The sequence below is a fragment of the Diaporthe citri genome, assembly GCF_014595645.1.
Source record: "Diaporthe citri strain NFHF-8-4 chromosome Unknown scaffold_1, whole genome shotgun sequence".
NCBI classification, from domain to species: Eukaryota; Fungi; Ascomycota; class Sordariomycetes; order Diaporthales; family Diaporthaceae; genus Diaporthe; species Diaporthe citri.
In genome coordinates, this window is record NW_025064846.1 from 10242334 (window position 1) to 10260119 (window position 17786).

Genomic DNA, 17786 nt, shown 5'->3' on the forward strand with positions numbered 1-17786 from the left:
TTAAGTAATCTCCACACGTGGGAACAAAGATTGGAGGGAGGGAGGGGGATGGGATTCATAACTGCGAAGCTAGAGAGAAAGACAGAAACAGGAGGGTCCAAGGGGGAGGGCACGGCAGTCTATCCATCAGTCATAGAGAAAATTTGGGGAATTTCACCTTGAGAGATATGTGTGAGAGAGAAAGTCGGAGGCTCTATTTCTTGTCCTTGCAGGTGACTATGATTCATGTCCTGATCGTCTGTATGTTGTGGTTTTGCTTTGTATTATGACGTTGGTTGCATCTTCTCCCTGGAAAGCACCTCTTGAGTCTTGGAGGGTGTCTCCTGGGTATCTGCGGTGTGTCATGTGTAGCGTATGGTGAATATATAGCTACCTAGGTACTAGGTTACCTTACCTCAAGCAATTAGCTTTGTGGTCATGTTCCATACAGCTTTAAATAACCCAAGCGTCCACATTAGCCCCTTTACAATCTATCTACACAATTAGAGAAGATACTTATCACTCTAGAGAACTTACCAGAATCCTTCTCAAATGACCCCTCAGCTGAGGTTAAGCGAGGGTGGTGCGGGCTCCATGATGTGGCGCCAGGTCAGAGCCTAAGAAGCCACTCTCATGCACATGGTCTGACCTCATATTATGCAGGCTCCAGCCAAGAAAAGCAAGACTTCAGCTTCACAAGCCTTGGTGAGTGATGATGCGGATGGATGGGGCTAGGATGGTCTATAAGGCCAAAACCTCATAAAGATCTTGGAATAAATGGAAATCATCTCCCTCCCTCCCTCCCTCCCTCTTTTGCTTAGCAAGACTTGAGAACATAGCCTCTCACGTCCCTCACTTGTGGCATCTACAGAACTCACAAAATGATGTTATGTGGGTGGGGTCATCCGCAGATAGGTATGACAACTTCTAAAATCTGACCTCCCAAGAACAATGGGCGTGCCGTGTGCCACAGAGAGCCTCTTCGCCAATGGTAAAACCGGCATACTCAGGCACTCCCTACCCTTACCCCCACGGAAACAGCTGGCGATATCCACATTCTTTTTTCTTCTCCTTTTTTTTTATCGCATGCATGCACGTATTGTGGCTGCATCCCCTCCCCCCCCAACTCCTCCATCTTCCCACGTCGGATCGTGAACACACTATTTTTGCACAACAGGCTGACCTTCGGGACGATGGCTTACCTTTCTGACCGGTATGGACGCCTTCATGCGGTGGTCCTCGAGAACGCGAGCACACTATTGATCAAGGCTTCACCATGGTGGAGCTGAAAAAGGCTTGGAAGCCACCACATACACCGGTGAATTAGGATGCGAGTCACATGGGGCCTTCCTTTAACCCGTCAGAAGTTCGCCACGTAGAGGGTGTTGATCGCATTTGTAAAGGAGGGCGAACTCTGGTCTCGTTTCGCTGCAGTTTCTCGACATTGTGCCTTTCTCCTTATCCCTTGTGACGAATTTCACGGTCGGAAGTCCTCGGAGGTCAGAAATGCCGGGATTTCAGAGAGGTGAACATGACAATATACGATCCAATCCACACACATACTGATCAGCTGCTGACTATCCAGTTGATGAAGTGAGAACTGGCTCCCGAAGTTTTATTACAGCACTGGCTCTAGAGAGACGTGGATCAAATAACAATGACTCCGCCAAAACAGGTCTCATTATGTTTGGAATTCTCCTCGCTGTCGGACTCGGGTTCTTGATCTGGTTTGGTTGCTTCTACTTGGGTAGGCCGAGAAATAGAAGTGCCTGCCAACGTGGGCCGAGAGGTCACACCGGACGTCAAGGTATACCTGGGCCTGAGGGTCCACGAGGAATACCTGGTCCACAAGGAATACCTGGTCCGCAAGGATGGCATGGATGGCAAGGTCCTCAAGGAATCCGCGGTCCTCAAGGACTGCGTGGGTGGCAAGGTTTGCGTGGTCCTCCAGGCATTTCTGGAAGAGACGGGGTGGATGGAGTACCAGGAGCGCAAGGCAGACGTGGACCTCGAGGAGGGAGAGGTAGGCGAGGTCGGAGAGGCGCACAGGGTGAAAGGGGGGTACCGGGCGAGCGAGGGCTGCAGGGTCAGAATGGAGACACGGGGGAGAGAGGACCAACGGGCGGTAGAGGGCCGCCGGGCGAAAGAGGACCAGAAGGCATAAGAGGAACACGGGGTGAGATGGGACCCCCTGGGGAGAGGGGGCCACCGAGCTGGCCGAGATATCCTGATGAGCCATGGTACTATCCAAGGAGGAACAACAACCTGATCGTCAACCAGAACTAGTCGTGAGTACGGTCCAGGGCCCCTTCAGGGTTTAGTCAAGCCGTACGTCTGGTGCTATAATATCCAGTGTTTCGAGCTCGGCAAGAGGCAAACGTTTTGCTCCCACCAAGGGACAGAACACAGGTGACCGTCCTGATTCAATCATTTTGAGTGTCATCCTACAACCGATTTTGGTCTCGGGAAGAACTCATACTATTACTGGTCTCTGTGCTCGTTCACCATGCTTTTGATCAAGCTACCACCTGCTTCTCAGTTATATGCGAATTGTCAAATACTTCTTTCGTGTAATCGCGATTACCAAGGTGTGTATTAAAACCAATCCCATGATTAAGCAGCATTAGAAACGTTGAGGTAGATGTACTTGTTTATTGCGCATTTATGATTCAGAGGAGGAATTGAACGCATCTAACATTGAATCATATATATATATATAGCACCTGCAATTTTCCACGTGTACAAATTCCTCGCTCTCACCTTGTTGAAACGGAACCCACTCTTACTTCCACCGTAGCGAGCTACCAAGGCAGGCTATTTACATTCAATCCAACAGGGTCCACGAAAGGCTTGTCGCTCAGCACGATCTGCTCCACCTCAGAGATCTTGACTTCGCCGAACATCATGCCTTGTACATACGCCTCGCCAACGAGCTTGAAGCTATCACTATCCGCTTCTGGCCTCAGAATGAGAGGCATAATGGCGCCCTCGAGGATGCAGACGACGTCCCCTAGTTCAGTTGCCTGAGGGCCAAGCCCGACGTGGCCGTTTTCGGTAACAATGAGGCGCCTCCAGGTGCACGCACCGCGCATGGCCTCTTGGAAGCAATGGGCCCGCCCCGTCTTGGCGACGGGTGGCAGCGCAAGATCTGTTCGGGGCCGGAAAAGCAAATCTTGAAGCACGTTGGGTTTCTGGAACAACGGTCCTTGAGCCCAGGATATATACTTAGGCGGTTCACCCCCCTCATCTGCCTCCATAAACCTCCTTCGTAGCACTCCAGGGTCACCACCAGAAAGTAAGATGGGATCGTATATTAGGGCCAGGAAGTCGGCAAAGTGTTGCTCTCTGTCCTCGATGACGCCTCCGAGCCAGTCTTTGCCAGCAGTGAGCAGGGTACTTAGTGTGTAAAAGAGTTCCCCTGGGTCCGATGTTGATGCTTTTAGGGGCCCGATGAACTCTACCCAGAGTTTGTTGGCCGTTTTTGCCGAAGTGTGTCTCAATGTCTTGGAGGCGTCGATGATGCGAGAGACAGTTTTGACGCGGGTTACTCGAGCCCCATATGCTATCAGTTCGAGCCCTCTCACATCAGTCTTGGGCACCGAGTGGGTTTTCATAGAGGCAGATGCTTCAAAAGTCTTCGGCTCTTCCTCCTGTGGCGCTAATGTTCTTGAAAAGTACTGGTGCCAGCGTGGGACCCACGATGGGACCTTAACCAGCGTCTCGTCCGCCGCTATTAGCGCTGGGACGTCAGCTACTCGTCTGGGAAGCTGTCCATGCTGGACATAAGACAGTAGCCGGAGAGACTGAGTTTTGCGGATGATGGCCAAGGAGCAATCAATGTACACCTCTGATAGTGTCTTGGTGTAATCAGGCTGTAAGAACGGTTCGCCGGCATCAGGATCCGAGTCTGTTGTCGGAATCCCCAGGATACCGTAAATCTTGTCTCTAGAGTCACTCGCCACAAATGGCCTGGTGAGCGTGAGTAGTTGTAGGAAGGAAACCAGCTGCCGGCTCTCATTTGAATGCGACAGTCCATATATCAGACAGGCATTGTGTACACCAAGCAACGCACTATCGTCATACTGAAAAGTCTGAGCCGGCACATCGCTGATGCATGTCGCGGCGAAGCCAATATGTTTCCATGGCGTGGAGTGTTCCCCAAGCATGGCCTGAGCGGACGGGGCCAAGACTGCCTCTTGCAAACACCACAATCGCGAGAGCCAAGGACTCCTGTAAAGCTGCCCGAAAGCGATCCAAAAGTCATGATCTTCCGGTGGTGGCATCGCTAAGGATTCGCCGTGATTCATCTGGCTGATAACACCAAAGAGGGTACTTGCTCCACAACCCGCTTCGTAGTCATCCCCCAACCAGATAACCACCCTCGTGGCTTTCTGGTATATTTGCCGCATCAATCGTACCTGGCAGCTCTTCTCTTCATCATCTGTCTGGTTGATACAAATGGCGTCGGCCCAGATGAGGCGAGGATTGGAATCGTGTCGCAGCTGTTTCAAAGCCCCGTGGAGGCTTCGCGGGATCTCAACATGGTAATCGACTCCACCCTCGCAGACAATAATCACAGCGTTATCCAACTTGCTTCCCCACGCATATGAGACGGCTTCATAGCTTGGCGGGTTGCCGACCGAGCATGACTGCAACCGTGTCCGAATGGGGTCGTCTCGCTTTCCCGGGAGAAGGTGAAGTATGCGAATATTTTCAGACCCGTCAACTATATGAGCAGATTGATACATCAATGTGAGCTCATACCGGAGCTTCTGCTGTTGATGGCCGCCCGTAAGGTCGAACGGCCCTCCTGCGTCAGACGTCAACGCCTCAGCCGAGGACCAGCTTTCGGGAACATGCCCGGAAGATGCCATGATCTTGCCGGCCCGGCCAGTAGTCACGTCAATCCATGGTGGATAAGAGCTCGTCCTAATCACGGCATTGCGGCCCCGGTGTCTATGGCGTGGCCGGTAGATATTAGACATCAATGGCATGTCCATTTCAAGGAGGGTATCTATGGACAATGATGTGCTGTATACGACTCAGAACCACGCAATCAGGAGTTAAAATTCCGAAAGGCTGGTTCAAGTGTCTGCGATTGATTATCACGACTTGGAACCCCGGTTGAAACGGTTGGAAGGAATAAGATATCGAGACCAACGGCCCATCTTCTTCCTCCAGCTAGTGCCACGCCCAGCTGCATAGCCGCTGACGTTAGCCAGGTTCCACAAAGAAGGGGGCTGCACATGCACGTGTACTCTGTCAGGATTGGTAGGAAAGGCTACAAGATCACTCGATTTACCTGAGAAGTAAGCTCATCTTAATACTATCATGTGCATGGCCAGGCCTTGACAATGCCTCACTAGTCAAGTATCAACTTTTGTCAACCGCCATATGACGATGGCATGCACTAGATTACCACCAGAATTGAATTGAAATATCGATTCAATTTACACAAATCCCACGATCTTGGGTATACAGAAGGTAGTTACCGCCCCTGTACCTCTAGGCGTGCGTAAAGTCATCCCACCTGGAAGCGACCAAATGATGCTCTGCAGCATGCGTCTAAGGATGGCCGTCGGTTTGCAATACGGTAGTGATACTGTGACGGAGGGATGTGTTCGGCCAAGTCTGCCAGCTATTCCGGCCAGAACAGTCCCTCGAGTGTGGCGAGCCATAAATATGACGAGAATCCACAGTATCGAACTAGCCTTTGAGCGTAGATATTAGATGTGCTCAAGGAGGACAGGGTCTGAATGGAGTTGAACGAGATTAGATCTTTTCCGAGGTATTTATTCGCTCCGGTACCTACATATCTATGCGTTGAGCGGACAATTTGGGCTCAATTAGGATGCGACTGCTCATTGTGACGCGGTGGTAGCTGCTGATGCCGTCTGACATCCAAATTGTGTACCAGGACAGGCCTGGCATCAGGCATTATGGGCGCGATACTGTCCATACAGACAGTACTTTAGTAGCCAAACAAAATTCCTTCCGGCCGATGTTATGCTGTGAGTTATTTATGATACTTTGGCGGCAAAATGCCCACCGAAGTCCAATCACTGTGCTACTCGCTAACTCCAGTGAGCTGCAAGCTTATATCCCATAGCTTCTTCTCCGTCGGAGGGTCAAAGGCCTGTGGAGCATAGCCGCCATGGTAGTACTGTTGGTAGGTCTCTCGTACGTACGATAATCGTATGGGAAGCAATTGTATATTGGTATTGTTCTGTTTAAGTTTTAAGAGGCTATGTACCCTATAAGGAATAACTAAAATAGCCTTTTAATAGCAAGGGTTATACTTGCTAATACTTGAAGTTTTCTCTTCTTTTAATGAGTGTATATAATCCTTATTATAATTAGCCTAAAATTATAATTCATTGCATATTATGTATATATAACCTTTATCATAAGAAAGTATTATTAAAAAGGCTTAAAATTATAACTTATAAGTTTTAAAGCAAGTTTTAACAACCCTTGCTATTATATCATTCCTTAAACTTACAACCTTTATTATTACATTATTCCTTAAATATTATATCCATCATCCTTAATACTTAGTTTTTAAAGTTGCTTCTTTATAAAGATTGTTAATTTCCGCATAAGGGCCTTAGTTTTAAATCTCTTCTTCGCAGGGGAAGTTAATGCTTACAAAGCTAATGCCAAACTCTTTAGCTTATATTCATTTTTGTTATATATCTTTATAATATAAACGTTATTATCTTTATCCTTATTTTTATTATTAAAATGCACTTAATATTGCTTTAAATTATTTTCCTTTAGCTACTTTTTATTCTTTTAAAATTAAGCATTATAAGCAGCTTAATTATTTATTAAGTTCTTCTCTTATTTTTTATTATTTTTTTTAATTTCCTTAATAGTTATTTTTTGCTTAGGTTGCTTAGGCAATAATGCATATTTTTTAATAAGTCCTTTTATATATAAGCTTTGCATATATTTATTAATGATTTAATATAAAAAGTTTTAAAGCTGGGTTAGCATGGCAATCCAGTCCTTTAATAGCTAAATCTTTCCAATTTAATATATATAGAAGATATTTAAGATTAAAACCCTTATTAAGTTATTTATTACGGAAATCGCAATAATTTAGCATTTAAAATAATGATTACCCTAATGGTTTTTATTATTAGGAATGCTATATAATCTTGCATTAAGAGTTTTAATGCTCTTAATATAAATATATAGCTTTTTAACTATATTATTAAATAATATTTGCTTATTTTAATATTAAAAGTTATTAATAATTTAAATAATAGCTATTATAATAACATTATTTAAGAAAAGTATCTTAGCTTAGGTTATAGTTATAGCTTTTAGCTTATTAATTTTAATAATTCTTTAAGAGTTTATCTTAATAAGTAGCTTGCTCTTTTTAATGCTTAATATAAAAGTGAATTTAAAGGCAATCTTTGCAATTTTTATTAAGGTTTCATTAGCCTAGTTTTAATTATTTTTATTATTAATAATAATTAAATTGCTATTAATATTAAGTAAATAAAAGTTATTATTATTAATATCTTTATTAATATTTATTGGATGAGCAAGTAGATAAGAGTTATTATTATTAATATCCTTATTAATATTCATTAAATAAGCATTATTAATAATGATTTTGCTATAAGAGCTAATAAGATTAATAAGCTTATTTTTATCCTTATTAATTAAGGTAATTTTAGCCTTTTTTACAGCCTTAGTAATAATTTCAATCTTTATCTTATTACTTAATAGAAATATAGTTATAATATTTATTTTATTAATTAAGGTTATAGTTATAATGTTTGCAGGGGAATCTTGATTTTAGTTAAGGGTTGCAGCAAAGCTACTTTTAATGTTAATTATGTTAATGGTAATTATAATAATAATTATACTAATTATATCTTTAGCATAGGTAGTAAATGTAATATTTGCTAAATAATTTTGCTTATTATTATTATCCTTATAAGGCATATTAATAAAAGTATTAAATAATTTTTATAAGTTATTATTAATATTTTTTATTATAATAAGAAGAAAAAGATTTTATAGGAATTTAATAATTAAAATAAATATTTATAGTATAAAACTTTATAATTATTATGTAATAATTATTAATTTATTCTTTAGTTATAAGAAAAGTTAATAAGTTATAAATAAATTTAATAAAAGTTAATTTTAACGTTATTGTTAATAAATAGCAATAAAAGGTAATAATAATAATAAAATTAATTTTAAAATAATGATTATTAATAATATTAATAATTATAAGGTTGTCCTTATATGTAATAAGGTATTAAGAAGGTGTTAATTAAAGTGTGGAAGGTTAAAGTTTATGTTAAGGGTTTTAAGTTTAGGAGGTATAAGGTTTTGCAATTAGCAGTGATAAGGTTGGAAGGAAAAGGTGCTAATGGCAAGTTGCTCCTTTCTTAGCAGGAAGAGGCTACTTTAAGTTTCTTAACTAATTCATTTATCCATATGCAAAGCTTATTATTATTAATAAGCTTTTATAATGCAGTGTTTAAAGTTAGTTTTATTATTACATTAGCAGGGTTATTTTTCTTATTTATTTACCTTATTTTGGCAATCTTTCTTATTTTATATAATTCTTATAATAATATAATATTAATTATAAGGTGCTTTTCCTTTATTATTCTTAGCTTTATAAGGTATTTATATAAGCTATATAAGTTTATATAAATAATTAAGGGTATATTTGGTAATAAAAGTTATTTTATAGCTATCTTGATTATTATGGCTAGGGAGATTCCAATATTTACTTTGTTTATTATGCTGTAAATTTTGCTTATTAGCATGCTTTAAATAATATGTTTATATTTTATTAATAATTAATAAAGAATATTGCTTATTATTATAAATCCCTTAATTTCTTTATAAGTTTTATTTATAAGGATAATAATATATTTAAGTTAAAATATTAAGTCCTAGTTATTTATAAATAATTTATTTATAAATATAAAAAGTTTTGCTATTTTAAGATTAAAGGGTATATATTTAATTCCTTACATGGCATTATTCATTTATTATAATAATTATATATTTAGGCTCTTATAATCTTTTGCCTTTAGGTTTTGCATTTATACAGCTATTAAAAGATTATATAAAGCTTTTAATTAATAAATTAAAGCTATATATACTTTGCAGGCTTTTTATTTAAGGTATCTTTAAAAAGCATTTTTAATTATTACATTAATAAGGGCAAGTTTATTAGCTTATTCTTTTTATTAAGTAGTAATTAAGTTAATAATGTTTATAGTTATGTAAGCCTTATTATAATTTATTAAGTTTCTAAGCATTAGCTTATTTTGATTTTCTTTGTAGTTTTGCAGCTTTTATCTTAATTTCCTTCTTATCCTGGAATTTTAACATAAATAGAATTAATATATTATTTATTTATATGCTTATTATCTTAAAGGGTTATGCAGGCTTTATAATTATTAAGCAAGGATTATATATAGAGCAGTTTATCTTAAGCTTTTATTAATAATATTTCTAATATGTATTAAATTAATAAACGCTGGATTTTACTATGCCATATAAGGGTTAAATAATATAAATAATTATGCCTAAAGGGTATTTATTTCTTAGTTTCTTTAATAGCTTTGCAAGGATCGTTTTGCATAGTTTTAACTTTACTTAGGGGTAAGCTTAAATGATATCTTAAAGTATAAGAACTATGCCTTTTTCTTAAATTAATAAGGGGGTAAGTATAAGGATTATTTATTAGCTTATTCTTTAAATAATTAAGCTTTGCATTAAGATTAATCCCTTTTTATTATTATTATAACCTTAAATAATAAATTAGGATTTCTTATAAGGTTTTATGGTTTTACTTTTTACCTCCTATATTATACAAAACTTAAAGAAATAATATTTACTATATTGCTTTGCTAATTATTTTTTAATTTAAAAGATACCTTTAATAATAAGGTTGTTAATTTCCATTTTATTAAACTCTTTAAATAATAAGCCTAATATTATAATAACTCCATCTTATCTTAATTTAATCGCTAAGTTATAGTTTTTATTTTCTTTCTTTAAGATATATAATATAATAATATAGTTTTTTATCTTTGGTAATGGTAGTTGCATAATAGGTTGCATTTAAGGTTCCATAGCTAGGTTTTTTACTTATAAGGGTTATATTTTCTCATTATTGTTTTAATAGTATAGTTGGATAATTATTAACCTGAATGTCGCAGCTTTATTTAGCATATTTAAGGTTATATTATAGCTATTCATGGTAATAACCTTATATAAACCCTTTTATCCTTTTCTTTCTCTTTATATACAAACTTTACATTGCAGTAGGTATTTTATGCTAAAAATAAGTTTAACTTTAATATTTAATACATTTCGCACTTATTATTTAACTATAGTTTTTCACAGCATCTTTATAGCCTTTAAAATAGCTTTTACTTACTTTTATATTAATGGTAATAATAATAACTTATGCAATACTTATAGGTAGGCACTGAAAATTAAAAATATAGGGATTAATTTATTTAGTTTAGCAATATTATTAATAGCTTTTATAGCTATTTGCAAAATAGCATCGTTATTTACATTATTATATAATTTAGTATATAGGATTTTATATGCTTATTTAAGGGCTTAATAGTATTTCTTAACTTTCTTAATAAATTAATATGCCTTTATAGGGATTTATTTATATTTAATTCCCATTATTTATGCCTTTAAATGGAATTCTAAAGATACAAAGTTTATTCCTATATTATATTTAATAACATTTAATAATTCTTAATATATATTAATTTAAAGCATTTATAATGTTTATTATATAGTCTTTATAAATATAAATTTTAAAAATTTCGCTCCTTAAAAAGCAATAGCCTAGTTTATAATATAAAGAATTAAATATTTGCTTAAATATATTACGTTAACTAAGATTTTATAATTAAATTTATAATTATTATATAATATAAACTTAAAACGCTTAAGTACGGGTTTATTTATTTAATAATAATAATACATTTTCTTAATTTCTGCCATTGCTTATTTATTAATATTTAAATTGCTAGCTTTTTTAAGCATCCGGCATAGTTGATTTATTAATGGGTGTTTAAAGTAATAATAAAGTCTCCTTATTTCTATTTCCAAAAGGAAATATATAGCATTAATAGTTTAATTTAGGAAAAACCATAGATAGCCTTATTTTCTAAATATTAATATAATAGTTATATTATTAAAAGAAACCATTTTATTTATAATATTATTATAATATATTTAAAGCTTATTTATGTTTATTAAGTAAAGCAGGAATAGGGTTTATGCTTAAATGATATGGAAGTTAATATAACTAATTAAAGTGGAAACTTTTATTATGTTAAGCAAATTAATAATTATTTCATTATTAAATTTAACTTTGGCTTTCCCTGCAGCAATTAAATTAATTTAATACTTTAGGTCTTTTTATTATAATATAAGAAATTGCTTATATTTAGCCGTAAATATTAACAATGCTTTAATATCCAGCAGGATTCCTTAAAAATAAGTTTAGTTATATTTATTCTTTAAGATAAACTAGCTAGCTATAATAATTATTTCCATTTAAAAAACATTATTTTTCATAATTTAGTATATAAATGCTTTATTAGCTAGGAAATTAATATTTGCATAATGAATTTCCTTATTAAGTTCTACCTTTATAATATAAGTATTATTATTATAATTATTATTTTAATCCTATTTATCTTTATATTTATAAAATTTATCTTTATTATTTATTTTATATTCTTTAAACTTACTTAAAAAAGTATTAAAGTTATTATTATAATCTTTATATTTATATTATATTAAATAGCTTCTTCTTATTAAATATTGCTTATTAGCTAAATGTTTAATTAATTAGCATCCTTTCTTCTTATAAATATAATATCTTTTCTTCCAAAGTTATCCTCTTCCTCCTTCTTTATAAGCATTATTACTTTAAGCTTTATAGCTAATGCTATAAAATCTTAGCTGCTTAAAGCTTAAATAGCTTAAGTTTAATTAGCTAAATCTTTAATTTCCTTAAAACGCTTAAAACTATAATTATTATTCTCCTTTTAGCTTTTAGCCATTATACTTACAATTAATATAATATTAATTTAAAACTTTATTTATAATATAAATTATAATTACGCAGCTAAGTTATATTTTTATTATAAATCTTAAATTTAAAAATAACTCTTTATATAATTAAGCTAGCTTAAAAAGAGCTATTTTTAACTTAAAAACTTTTTTATAAGCTTTAATTATTATTATTCTTAAGTTATTCTTTTTAGCATAATCTTAGCTTAATGCTTATTAATAAAGTTACAGCTTATTAAGCATTAAATATAAAACCTTATGCAAATCTTTATTTAGGTTTTATACTTTTATTTTTATAAATATTATTATTATTTAGTTTATATAATAATGCTAATAATTAAGGTTTATATTAAAATGCATTTTAATTTTAAGGTATGTTATTGCAAATATATTAATTTAATTTATGAAATAAAGATAATAGGCCTTAACTTAGTTTTTAAGCATTTAAGGAAAAACCATATAGAATTAACTTAGCTAAATTTTAGCATAATAATAAATATTAAAAAATATCTTTATCTTATTATTTAATAAGTTATATAAATCCTTAATATACTTATGAAAATTATTAAAGGTTTTTATAAATTATGCTAACTTTGCTAAATTTAAATATTTATTAAGAATGTATTATAAGGAAAGAGTTTTATATAGGTTATACTTTTTATTTAATAAAGGTATTTTTAAAGTAGCTTAAGGTTATGCCGGGTATAGTATATATCTTTAATATAAGCTTTATTTCCATTTCTTTGCTAATAATAATGAGCCTTGCTAGCTATATTTAATTTTTAATAAATTATATTATTAAGTTTAGGTTTTGTAATTGCGCGCCTAAAGCTGGTAGCAATAGTAAATATTGTCCCAGGGATTACCCTTTTGGCAATTATTATTATTTAAAGCTTGCTTATGGTTTTTATAAAGGCTATACTTATAGTTATTATTTTTAAAGTTGCATGCAATATTTATTTATGCTTAATTTTAGGGTTAATAGGGCATTACAAAGCTTATTATTAGTTTATTTTAATCTTTCCTTAACTTAAGCCATGATAACTAACTATAATGCCATAGGTTAGTTATTACATCTTATATAAATACCTTGCATTTAAAGGAAAACTTTTAGGCATTATTAATAAGGATTTAATAGTACTTTAAACATTACCTATGTTTATATTACATAATCCTTACAATAGGCAATAAAAAAATTGTTATTATAAAGATTTTATTACATATAACTTACTAAAGTACTTGCTAAGTAAGTGATTAGGTATTTCATTAATGCTCCCTATATAAGGGCTGTAAACTATAATTCCAGGTTAATATATTTATAATAGGCTAGGTTAATTAAAGTTTAAGTAAGCATCTTATTAACTATATACTCTTTAATAAGAGCTGGTAGCTCCTTAGCATTATTAACTATTTTTGCAAGTTTTTATAGCAAATATTATAAGAAATAAAATTAATAAAATAAAGAAATATTAATAAAATAAGTAATGTTTAAAAGTAAGTTAATAATAGTAATTTAATAAGGAGCAAGTTATAATTATTAAAAAAAAGAAGTTATTAATTCCTTTAAGCCTTAAAAGCTAAGGCTTTCTCCTATTATTAAGTCCTTTTATATTAGCTAAAAGCATAATGCATAACTTATACTTGCTTATAACATAACGTTGCATTAGCTTTAGTAATTGCAATAATTATAAGCTTTGTTTATTTAGCAATTGCAATAATTATAAGCTTTATTTATTTAGCAAAACGAAGCTTTATTAAGTTTTGCCGGGTTTTAAAAAGGAGTTAAAGATGGGTTTATAATAAGTTCGTTTTTAATAGAGTTTTATATATAATAAATGCATATCTCTTAAATAATAATGAATATGCATATGGATATTATAGGAAATGCTACTTAGTTTATTTAATCTTTATAATATTTACTTAGGGAGTTTAATGGTATAGGGAGGCTTAAAGAAGTAATTATTGCTATATAGTGCTTATTAATAAGAAGGATGTAATTTTTAGGTTAGAAAAATCCTTATAAGGTTGCCTCTTTTACCTTATTAATTTATAATACCCATGATTACTAATTAGTATTGGTAGGTCTCTCGTACGTATGATAATCATATAGGAAGCAATCGTGTATTGGTGTTATTCTGTCTAAGTTTTAAGAGGCTACGTGCCCTGTAGGGGATAACTAAAGTAGCCTCCTAATAGCGAGGGTCGTACTTGCCAACAAGTACAACGCATCTGGCGGGGTGAGCCATCCTTCAGCAACCTCATCGAGGTAGACTCCTCCTTTGCCTTCCCACTCCTTTGCCACAGCACCCCAAACGGTAGTCGCAGCGCCTTGAGCAGGGTCCTTCACGGTCCTGTAGAGCTCCTTGTCGGCCTTGATGTCATCTGTGGTCGGCAGGTACCTCGTGAGGGGAGTGAGGATGCCACCCGGGTGTAGGCTCAGAGCTCGGAGGTTCTTGGACTGATACCTCCGGTCTAGCTCATTTGCGAAGAGTACGTTGGCAAGTTTGGATTGGCTATAGGCCCCAAGCGGAGTGTACTCGGTGTTGTCGAAAGTGAGGTCGTCGAAGTTGATCTTGCCACTCCGGTGGGCGCCGGAGGACACTGATACGACGCGGGAGTTGAATGAAGGGCTTGCTGAAGCCAGAAGAGCATCCTTGAGAAGTTGGAAGAGCAGGAAATGGCCTTAAAAGATGTTAGAATTTGCGCAAATTTCTCTCACTAGGAGGCGGAAATCATACCGAGATGGTTGGTGCCGAACTGCAACTCGAAGCCATCTTTGGTTTGGCCCTTTGGACAGGCCATGATTCCTAACCAGAACTTAGCGCATATTTCAAGCGTGTCAATTCTTGGGTACATGCCGGCATTGTTGATGAGAATGTTGAGCTTATTGCCACTCTTCTTCAGAAACTCGGCCGCACCAGTTCGAACGCTGTCCAGCGAGTCCAATTCCAACTGGACGACGTCGACCTTTCCAGGCTTACCATCCGCTCGGATCTCTTCGGCGACCTCTTCGCCCTTGGAAAGGTTTCGAGTAGTGATGTAGACGTCCGCGCCCGTCAAATGGATGGCCTTTGCTGTCTCAACCCCGAGCCCTCCAGGCGAAACACCTGTGATGAGAACGACTCTGCCGGCCCATTCGGGGCTGTCAATGAGGCCCTGATCTTTGACTATCTGGGCAGCCGTTGGACGAGAATCCCCTGGGCCTTGGACGTTCTCGAGCTTGTGTTGCTCGTAGTAAGGTGCGAGACGAGTCATCTTGAAACACTAATGGTTCATACTTCGAGGAAAAGACTGAGGCTCTGTGAGATTATGCAAAGCTTGGTTTAAGTAATATTTTTGAGAAACGTATGGTTCGTATTGATGAGTCTTGGAAGCTGATGTTCAGGCTGCAAAGCGTGAGATCTCTATTTGTAAGCACAGCTATCCTCACACCATCATCTTCGTTATATCGATCCTTTGCTTTCCCACCTTGCTCCCGCCCCTTGCTTCCGTCCTTGCCGATAGTTGGTGCACACGGACAAGGCGGAACAAGGGCAAACCTGTGGGTCCCAACTGAAGGGGTGTGCATTTCCAAGTACTTGGCGCAGCATACAAGCTGCCAGTTGGTGAGCCCCACTGAATTCATTCCACTTTAGTATGTGTACTACGCCGCATCGAAATAAGAGATGTACCTCACTGGCCTCAATTTCTGCTAGTCTGAAGGGGTAATATCCATCGTATTGGTTGACAGCAGTATTGGAAATGTGCTGTAGAAGATGTGGGCGGTCTTGATCTCGCCTCAGTTGCTAGCTACTCCCTTTTAGAGTTGAGCCACATCTCCTACTCTTTGCTTTACGCATCCAAGCATGGCCGAACGAATTCTCTCCAACCTGCAGAGGCCACTAATTTTCTGTCAGGAGAGAAAGCCAGTAGGCTGGTATCGTCCGCGTCTTCTGGCTTGGGAGAAGTGGTGCGACGAAGTCCTACCATAATTTCCTATAGTCTATAGAGCCGCAGATAACGTTTTTGCATTCTTTTAACTATTCTGGAACTACCGCAGTCAACGGTGAGCACTACTGAATCAGAATTATGAGATTAGCGGAATTATTTGGGTTCAAAGTCTCCAGATTAAACCGTGATGAAACGCCATGGGCACTGCCTGACTTTAGCCTCAAGCGCCGTATCTGTGTGGACACCCTTCTACAGGGATAGCAGACTCCCCATTTTGTATGACATGGCAATTGGTTTCTGGAGCCTTCGCTGAAGTGAGGTTCCAGAAACAAGCCACTTGGAACAGTCTTCAGCCCTCAAGTGAATCAACTTTAGTTTGGTCTACCTAATTGTGCTACAATCACAAATCGGCTGAAAAACTTTTTCTGAGGCCTTTGGCTTCGCGAAAGCCTTGGTATGCCGTGGCACATGGCATTAAATACCACTGTGTCGCCGCTAAGAGTCCAAAAACAGCGGAATTCTTGAACGTGTCAGATTGGACTACAGGTTTTCTCGTGCAACAAGAACACTGTAGTGATTAAATGCGTTAGACAATCATTCCAAAAACAACCTCGGTTTGTACTTATAAACTGGATGGGTAGAGTATTATGTCATGAAGTGTACACGGGTAATTGGGTTTGAATCCCTAAAATACTCCAGGATGCAGACCGTGTTGTATTTCACTGGCATCTGGGCGTGGGTGTGAAACACGGATCCACATTATCTCATAAGAAGGTCAAGAGTCATTTGCAATCGGAGATATTGTTCCAGAGAAGTCGTCCGCCATCTCACGTATGACGCCCCGACTGGGTCTTTCGTTTGCATAAAAGTCTACCGCTCAGGTCCCCTTTGACAGGCACAGTATGTCGACACAGCACACTTGTAACATGAACACTCTACAAATTGGACCCAACACAGTTCTCGACTGCATTCGAATTAAGCTTGAGCATGTAAGAGCACAGCAAATCGACTCAGAAACATCGACGGAGTCTCCAGGGCTTGTCTGAAAGCAAAGAGGAGCGGCAAGGTAGCAACTGCTCTTCCAGCCCCGTATGCAGACAAACGTGATTTGCAGCTCTAAACGGTTCTTTAAATATATACGAGATGCCCACCATTAGTGACCTACAAGGACCCCTGATGAGGTCGTCTTGCTGCAACGCCGCACTCTCCATTGTGCCACTTGAACAGCATACTCCCAACACCCAGAGGAACAGCCCCCACCGACTAAAATGCAGTGCTACCACAGATGATTCTGTAGGAATTTTTCAGCACTGGAAAAGTCTCGAGATGTTTTGCACAAGTAACTCATGGTAGGGTGGGCATGGCGCAGTAGTGCGTCATCGAGCTGAACGCCCATTACCTCGCGTCCAGGCTTCTTGTACAACACAATTAGACATTTCACACTTCTATATGAAACTGAGGGACAGGCGAAGCCAAAACATTTGAGCCAGCACAGCTAAATTTGCCCCCTGAGACCATATTTTTGTTCCCCTCTTCAGGTCGGTCAGCACGTCAGTCCATTCTCTGTCCTTGGGTATACAGCGTACTCATCATTGCATCTACGACGAAAGTTCTAGTGACCATGTCCAACCAAGGGGACGAACCCACCCCGGAGCAACATCGGTATTTTCTGCAGCATTCCAGTGACAGTCGAGTTGTCGGTATTCTTGTTTGCACCATAGTCACTGCTTTCCTGAGCACTTTATTCGTCTTCCTCCGACTTGTTGGCCGGC

The 17786-nt window shown here is 36.9% G+C and overlaps 3 protein-coding genes across 3 annotated transcripts; 1 reads left to right on the top strand and 2 right to left on the bottom strand.

Annotated features, from left to right (window-relative positions):
• Positions 1-531: 531 nt before the first annotated feature.
• INS49_002667 (uncharacterized protein) lies at positions 532-2143 on the top strand (the record flags this gene model as incomplete). The annotated part of the gene is made up of 3 exons (XM_043163474.1): positions 532-588; positions 643-684; positions 1787-2143. The coding sequence occupies 3 exons, from the start codon at positions 532-534 to the stop codon at positions 2141-2143; spliced, it is 456 nt and encodes a 151-aa protein (XP_043031980.1).
• Positions 2144-2780: 637 nt separating this feature from the next.
• On the bottom strand, positions 2781-4853 carry INS49_002668 (uncharacterized protein; the record flags this gene model as incomplete). Its single annotated transcript, XM_043163475.1, has 1 exon — positions 2781-4853. One exon carries the CDS (start codon positions 4851-4853, stop codon positions 2781-2783), a length of 2073 nt encoding a protein of 690 aa, XP_043031981.1.
• Positions 4854-14230: 9377 nt separating this feature from the next.
• On the bottom strand, positions 14231-15339 carry INS49_002669 (uncharacterized protein; the record flags this gene model as incomplete). The annotated part of the gene is made up of 3 exons (XM_043163476.1): positions 14231-14238; positions 14293-14766; positions 14823-15339. 3 exons carry the CDS (start codon positions 15337-15339, stop codon positions 14231-14233), a joined length of 999 nt encoding a protein of 332 aa, XP_043031982.1.
• Between the last annotated feature and the right edge of the window lie 2447 nt (positions 15340-17786).